This window comes from Bison bison, unplaced genomic scaffold, assembly GCF_000754665.1.
Source record: "Bison bison bison isolate TAMUID 2011002044 unplaced genomic scaffold, Bison_UMD1.0 scf7180017864109, whole genome shotgun sequence".
Lineage (NCBI taxonomy): Eukaryota > Metazoa > Chordata > Mammalia > Artiodactyla > Bovidae > Bison > Bison bison.
This window is the reverse complement of record NW_011494681.1, coordinates 1,008,565-1,016,029: the sequence shown is the minus strand read 5'-3', so window position 1 is coordinate 1,016,029 and position 7,465 is coordinate 1,008,565. Positions and strand designations below refer to the sequence as shown.

Here is a 7,465-nt window from a genome sequence, read left to right as displayed (position 1 = left end):
CTTCTCCTCCTGCCCTCAATCCCTCCCAGCATCAGAGTCTTTTCCAATGAGTCAACTCTTCGCATGAGGTGGCCAAAGTACTGGAGTTTCAGCTTTAGCATCATTCCTTCCAAAGAAATCCCAGGGCTGATGTCCTTCAGAATGGACTGGTTGGATCTCCACTATTCTATATATTTATAATATAAATACTATTCTGTGTGTGTATATATATATATATATACTATTCAGTTCAGTTGCTCAGTCATGTCTGACTCTTTGCGACCCCATGGACTGCAGCACGCCAGGCTTCCCTGTCCATCACCACCTCCCAGAGCCTACTCAAACTCATGTCCATCACGTCAGTGATGCTATCCAACCATCTCATCCTCTGTCGTCACCTTCTCCTCTCGCCTTCAGTCTTTCCCAGCATAAGTGTCTTTTCCAGTGAGTCGGTTCTTCGCATCAGATGGCCAAAGTATTGGAGTTTCAGCTTTAGCATCAGTCCTTCCAATGAATATATTCAGGACTGATTTCCTTTAGGATAGGCTGGTTGGATCTCCTTGCAGTCCAAGGGACTCTCAAGAGTCTTCTCCAGCACCACAGTTCAAAAGCATCAATTCTTTGGTGCTCAGCTTTCTTTATAGTCTAACTCTTACTTCCATACATGACAAATGGAAAAACCATAGCTTTGACTAGACTGACCTTTGTTGGCAAAGTAATGTCTGCTTCTTAATAAGCTGTCTAGGTTGGTCATAACTTTTCTTCCAAGAAGCAAGCATGTTTTAATTTCACGGCTGCAGTCACCATCTGCAGTGATTTTGAAGCTCAAAAAAATAAAGTCTGTTACTGTTTCCATTGTTTCCCCATCTATTTGCCATGAAGTGATGGGGCTGGATGCCATGATCTTACATATAGTATCCACAGTGTATAAATGCCACATCTTTTTATCCATTCAGTCCTTGATGTACTTTTGTAGGTTGGGGAGACAGTGGCTGAATTATGTTTTAAAATAGCTACAAAGGGGACCTCTCTGGTGATCCAATGGCTAAGACTCTGCTTTCCCAATGCAGGGGGCCAGGTTCGATCCCTGGTTGGGGAACTAGTTCCTACATGCTGCAGTTAGGACCCAAATAAATACTTCTTTTAAATGGGCAGATTATAAAAAATGTTACAAAGTCTTATACAGAATTTATCCCTGTTTTGCTATTATATATCAGCATTAAAGAATAGAGAATCCTGTCCAGTAACCCTAAAGCCTACCTGTCTTTGGTGTCATAGCATTTTCTATTTCTAGTTAATTTTTTAATGTGTCCTAGATACTCAGAAATGATCATTTGGGAGGCAGAAACACTAGGATGTTTTGCGAAGTGCCAAGCTTCTGTCTTATTCCTAAGGTTTTAAGCATGTTGCCTTTGAGGTTGTTATTTTTATTTAATTTTAACAGCGTAGTTAACACATTGTCGTTGTATACAAATTGGGGAATGCTTGTAAGTATAATAAAAATAATTCATGTTCTCTGAAATCTCATTACTTTAAGAAGCCACTGTTAACTATCAGTATATATCTTTCCAGGCAATGACCATGTAAATAAACATAGTTAATAGAAATGGATGATCCTGACATACTCTTTTCTTACTTGCTTTCCTAATTAACAGTATATTGTGGATGCCCTATGTCAGCAAATAGAGTGCTGGACCATCAGCCTTATGGCTACAAAAGAGCCCTTTAAATGAATATGCAGTAATTTATTTAACTGTCTTCAGTGGTTGAAGCCTTTAAGTTATGCCTATTTAATATTTTTTATCTCAGAGAAAATTAAACTAGCAGCCCTTTTTACTTACATTTGTACACTTATCCGTTTCTTTTTTTTTTTTCCCATGTAAATTCCTGGGGGTGGACAGTTGAATCACACCACAAATTATGCTCCAGAAATCCATGCTCATTTGGCACTACTTTAGAATGTAAATTTCTGAGAATCAAAGTGTATGTGGCCTACTTCTGATGTCATCTTGATGGAAATGGTGTCCACCTATGTAGTGAGGCCAGATCTCTTGAAGCCACCCTTGTGATTAATGGCCCATCTGGTATCTCTTCAAAGTGGCATCAACCCGCACTGCTTGTGGAACTGTGTGATACATTTGTCAGTTCGATCATCCAGTCCTTATCCTCATGGCCTGCCACCAAGTGTATGTGAAGCATTTACCTGGGTTTCCTTTTGCTTTTTTCAGTGCACACCTGTTACTTTCCCTACACATGTTCTTTTCTTCCTACATATACAGATACTTGTAGATTTTTTTCAAAAATGTGCTTTAGCATATTTTATGAAAACAAGAATAAATGGATCTCTTCCTATTTTTACTTGCAACAATGCAGTATTCTTTCTTAACTATTTGCACCTATTCTGCTAAGAAGTATCAAGGCAAAGAAGAAAATTCAGATGTTCCTTGTCGGAAACGGAAGGTCTTGCATCTTGTTTCCCAGTGGATTGCTCTATATAAAGACTGGTTACATGAAGATGAACATTCAAAAATGTTTTTAAAGGTAATGTAAAACTTCCAGTTATTCAGTTACTCTTTGATGCTGAATGACTGATTTTATTTTCAGTTGTGCATTTCAATAATCTCATTCCTATGTTACAGTCCTCTAACTTGTTTGTAATATTGAAGTTATGATTCAAAGTATTTGTTTGTTTTGACTTCTGAAGCCAAATATTTGGAGAAGGCAATGGCACCCCACTCCAGTACTCCTCCCATGGACGGAGGAGCCTGGTGGGCTGCAGTCCATGAGGTCACTAAGAGTCGGACATGACTGAGCGACTTCACTTTCACTTTTCACTTTCATGCATTGGAGAAGGAAATGGCAACCCACTCCAGTGTTCTTGCCTGGAGAATCCCAGGGACGGCGGAGCCTGGTGGGCTGCCGTCTATGGGGTCTCACAGAGTCGGACATCACTGAAGTGACTTAGCATCAGCAGCCAAATATTATTTACATAGTTAGAAATTTTTAACTTTAAATAATTCTATGTCAATAAATGTAGAAGGCAAGTTTTAAAGTCACTCATTTAAAGTTATTTATTTTACTTGTCATGGGAATTTTTATTGCAAATGAAATAATTAAGGAAGGTTAAATAAAACATACTTTAAAATTTGATAACTGCCTAATATGTTGAGATGTATTATAGGTTTAAACTAACCAGTCCCATATCTACAATAGTGGGATAAAACATTATTTTTATCATATAAGAACTATATTGACAATGTATACATTATGAAACTTTATCAGGACCTGGTGTATATTGAGACATTAAAACAATCATAACTAATAAAATTGATGCTAAACCTAGATTTACATTTTAAGTTATGTTCTTGCCTGGAGAGTCCCAGGGACGCCAGAGCCTGGTGGGCTGCCATCTATGGGGTCGCATAGAGTCGGACACGACTGAAGCGACTTAGCAGCAGCAGCAGCAAGCTGATATGTGTTTCTAATCATGAGTAGGCTGCAGTGTCTTTTCAACACAGATGATTCTCTGGAGACAGTTTGTAGACAGCTGGACTCTTTTGGCCACCAAAAGCATGTTAGCTGTGCAGGTTAATACAGAGAAGGGGTGCAGTGAAATCTGTGTGGGGAAGAGTTCTATTTCAGAATAGGCAAGTGTCTAAACTGACTTTGTCTTCAAGAAAGAAATCACTTTGATTTCAAAATTCAAATATCTTTTAGACATCCAGTTAAAAACTGATTTAAACCAAGTCTCTGACTAAACTACTGTTATTTTCAAAACAACTGGTTAGTTTAATTCAATAGATTTCTTTTCCTTCCCAAATGATTATGTGGCTATTATTTCTAAAAATATATTGTAGAACAGGCCTGGGAGTTTTGAGTAGCTCCTACCCGTAGCCCCTAAGAGCTGCCAGAGAGCCACACAGTTGAGCAAGGGGGTCTGAGGTGGAACCCCCACTCAGGAGCTCTGTGGTGCCTGGTTTAACCCCTTGCGTTGTTCTGGATTCCACTTCTCTCTCTGATCAGGTTACCCACTGTTTGAGTCTTAATCCTTACAAAATAGACACCAGACCAATTCAGCTGCCATTTTCTCCCCCCTCCACCCCACCCCAGACCATATACAGGAATGTGCTGGATGATGTCTATGAATACCCAATACTTGAAAAAGAGCTGAAAGAATTTCAGAAGATACTTGGAATGCACCGTCGTCAGTAAGTATTTCATTTTCCTCATCACAGATAATAAGAGAAAGCAGCACCATGTATGACAGAATTGGAGGTGTCTCAGAAAGATCATTTTGAACATTTCAGATCTGGGATTTATCTTGATTCATTAGGTTTTCTAGTAGTAAATATGTATTTTGTTTTTATATCTCAAGATGAGTGAACACTAAATCAAGCTTACTGGCTATTTTTTTAAAAACCCTGTTCAATATGATAGGAACCAACTGAGCCATGACAGTCTGGGTGCATAAGAACAATTATTTAATAAATTATTATTTATTTTTATAAGTGTAAATATTTAACTTGTCATTTCAGGAGTTCATAGCTATCTCTAATGGGATAGGAAAAAAGTTTTATAAACAAGTCCCAGCAAACCATGGCACATGTTTAAACTTCATTTTATGGATTCCCTGAGGTTTCTTTATTAATTTAGAAAAATTGAAGGGAAGCACTTACTCTGTGACTTTTGTCATGTCCAGGTATCACTGAAGCATCTATCATTAGTCTTTCAAATTGCTAATACCTGGTTTTACTCTGATTTACCACTAACTCTTCTTCTTAATTTTGGTAAATGAAAACATCAAGTCATTATTCAGTTTTCAGATATACCTGCAAAGTTAATCTGAAGGGAAGTATTGTCCTCTGATTTGCAATATAGCTTCGACTTTTTAAACATAAAACACATCTGTTGTCAAGTTTTGACAAGCTTATATTAAGATTTCAGCAGTCACAAATGGCGCTTCTCATAGAAAATGTTAATTCAAGCTCTTCACGTTGTCAGAGACTTAAAGCCTGACTCACATTTAGTAAAGAAAGATCCTGTGCAGTGAAGGCTATATAAATAATTTTAGGGTGTACACAAATCGTGTGTAAACCTTTGTCCCAGTCATGAAAATCACACATTTAGAAGTTCAGAAATGAGCTACAGGTTGTTAATAATGAATGTGATGAATTTTGATGGTCTTCTTTTATTATCACATTCTACACTGTAAAAAATTTCTATCGCCTAAGACTAAATATGAAAATATGAACAAGCAAATGAAGCAAAAATGAAAAAGAAAGAAACATTTACATCAAAATAATACCCTACTTGGAAATGATCTATGCTGTAAGGGAGGTCTTAAAATTGGGAAAATTTAATTCTGGTTTAATACAAATTTAAATACATTAAATGCATTAATGTAATTTAATACATTCCACTTGAAAACTTACATAAAAATGGGAAATAATAGATATAAGTAAGAACATGATCTAAGTCATGATTCCTGCGTCTTTGGTATGAGATAATGAAATATCTTTTAGATGCTGGAATACAATTTGAGCTGGGGACCTGCTGAAGGCCCTGCAAGTCCTACCACACATTGAAACATCCTGGAAAAGAGCAGCCTTAGCTAGCTTATTTAGCTATCTGAAGAACAGTAATTTCACCTAAGACTTAGTGAAATGTGAATAAACTTAGAATTTCTGTGGACTGAGTAAATCCAGTTATTTCCTCAATGCTCGCTTTCTGTGAGTAGAAGGCAAAGTATACCTATTGAATAAATAGCTTCTTTTCTTCCTGGTTCACTTGAAATCCTAATGTCAAGTGTGTTTTACACAGTAAATGAATGAATACTGTGCATTTTACCGTTTTTGAAAAGCTAAAATCTCCACACGGTGCCTGAAAAGTAGTGTCTGTTGACAGTGGCTACATTTTCCTGGGTTTGAGACAAATACTGACCTCTTGTTGTTTCCCTTTCAGCACTGTAGATGAATACTCACCGCAAAGGAAGGTGAGGCAGACCCTTCTCTCTGAAACTGGGTGATCTGAGTTAGGGACCTTGCCTTGCCCCTCTTGGCATTTCTTCATAATTAATATGAATGCTGCCCCCACCCAAGTGGGGTCAGGCAAGGAGCTGGGGGCTTCAGCTTGCCTCCCTGCTCCTGCCTCACTTAGTTTTCCCTATGCTGGCGTGGATCCAGTTGCAGCCAGGTGCCCTTGACTTTATGACATTTCTGCATTTTTTTGTGGTGCATTTTGGAATCCTGGAGTTTTCACAATGTCCCCTGAATGACATAAACTTGATTGTTAATGTTGATGTAAAAATAGAAAGTCATCTGTGCAAGACTTTTTTGCCTACAAGAGTAAGAAAGTCTTGTAAGAAAAAGGTTTGCACTCTTCAACCCAACCGAGAGAGAGATCGTAGCTGGGATGAATGTGTTTCCTGTTCAGCTTCAAGGGGAAAATGCAAAATAACATGTCAGGCACAAGTTTTGTAGGAGCCGATATGTCAGGTGACAGATAATCATAATGAATTATGTACCTATTTCCCCTAAGCAAGTCACTGCTCTACAGCAGAAGTATGAAACTATGTCGGAGTGGCCTTACCCGAAAGTAAGGTTGATGTTGGGGTGGGAAAACCATATCTTTCTCAGGAGAAGCAGCTGTGGACTTTTGTAGTGGCCAAAGGTTAAAAATCACACCTGTATTCTCCAGCATGTTGTGAAGAATCAATTTGGGACTTTGTCCCTGCCACTGACCTTGGCCAAGGTCTATCCTGTTGCTCAGACTCTCCAACCTCCACTTGTATTAACTGAGGCAACTCCCAGTTTATTCCTCTAAGATTAGACGGATGGATTTCATATTCAAAAAAAATTGGCACGCTCTTTTGGAACATGTTGCAAACAGCTGTGGATTTCCAAAGGGCAGCAATACATTTGTTCATTGTTCTTGTTCTCCCTTCTTGCAGAATAAAGCCCTTTTCCACCAATTCAGTCTGAAGGAGAACTGGCTGCAGCACAGAGGAGCTGTGACAGAAAGTGAGGAAAGTAAGTATGATTTGAACAAGGGTTGGGGCAGGTGGAGGACTTTAACACAACAACGCAACTTTAACACCTCCGCCTGCCGGTAGCTGTTTGCAGCTGCCACACCCCCACCACGACAAGCACGTTAACATCCACCATGAAAGTTTTTCTTTTCTTGCCGTGCTATAGTTTTCTTCATCACTGAGTACTGTCGCCGGAGCCAGGTCATCTTTACTTTGGGAAGTAAGGGAAGGAGACCACGCAGAGTCCACTGCGTTCTTGGGGAGCAGTGCAGAGGACTGGAAAGGCACCCTTAGCTGCCTTCTCCCCTGTGTCGGTCCGTTGCCCGTGACTCACGGGAAAGTCCACTGAAAGCACTGTTCAGGGCTTGGACTGGGTCAGTCCTGGAGATTTAGAGGAGAAAATCTTGGCGGGAATAATGAAAGGAAGGATGTGCGATAGAAACCCCTCCTAGGCAAGGC

General features: G+C 39.2%; 1 protein-coding gene across 11 annotated transcripts in view; it reads left to right on the top strand.

Annotated features, from left to right (window-relative positions):
* Positions 1 to 7,465, top strand: part of RAPGEF5 (Rap guanine nucleotide exchange factor (GEF) 5) — a 360,172-nt gene that overhangs the window by 314,401 nt on the left and 38,306 nt on the right. For all 11 annotated transcript variants that reach the window (XM_010839032.1, XM_010839028.1, XM_010839031.1 and 8 more), the window contains 4 exons: positions 2,376 to 2,520; positions 4,090 to 4,187; positions 5,941 to 5,971; positions 6,929 to 7,007. In XM_010839032.1, coding sequence (XP_010837334.1) covers positions 2,376 to 2,520; positions 4,090 to 4,187; positions 5,941 to 5,971; positions 6,929 to 7,007 — 353 coding nt within the window. The remainder of the gene's footprint in view (positions 1 to 2,375; positions 2,521 to 4,089; positions 4,188 to 5,940; positions 5,972 to 6,928; positions 7,008 to 7,465) is intronic.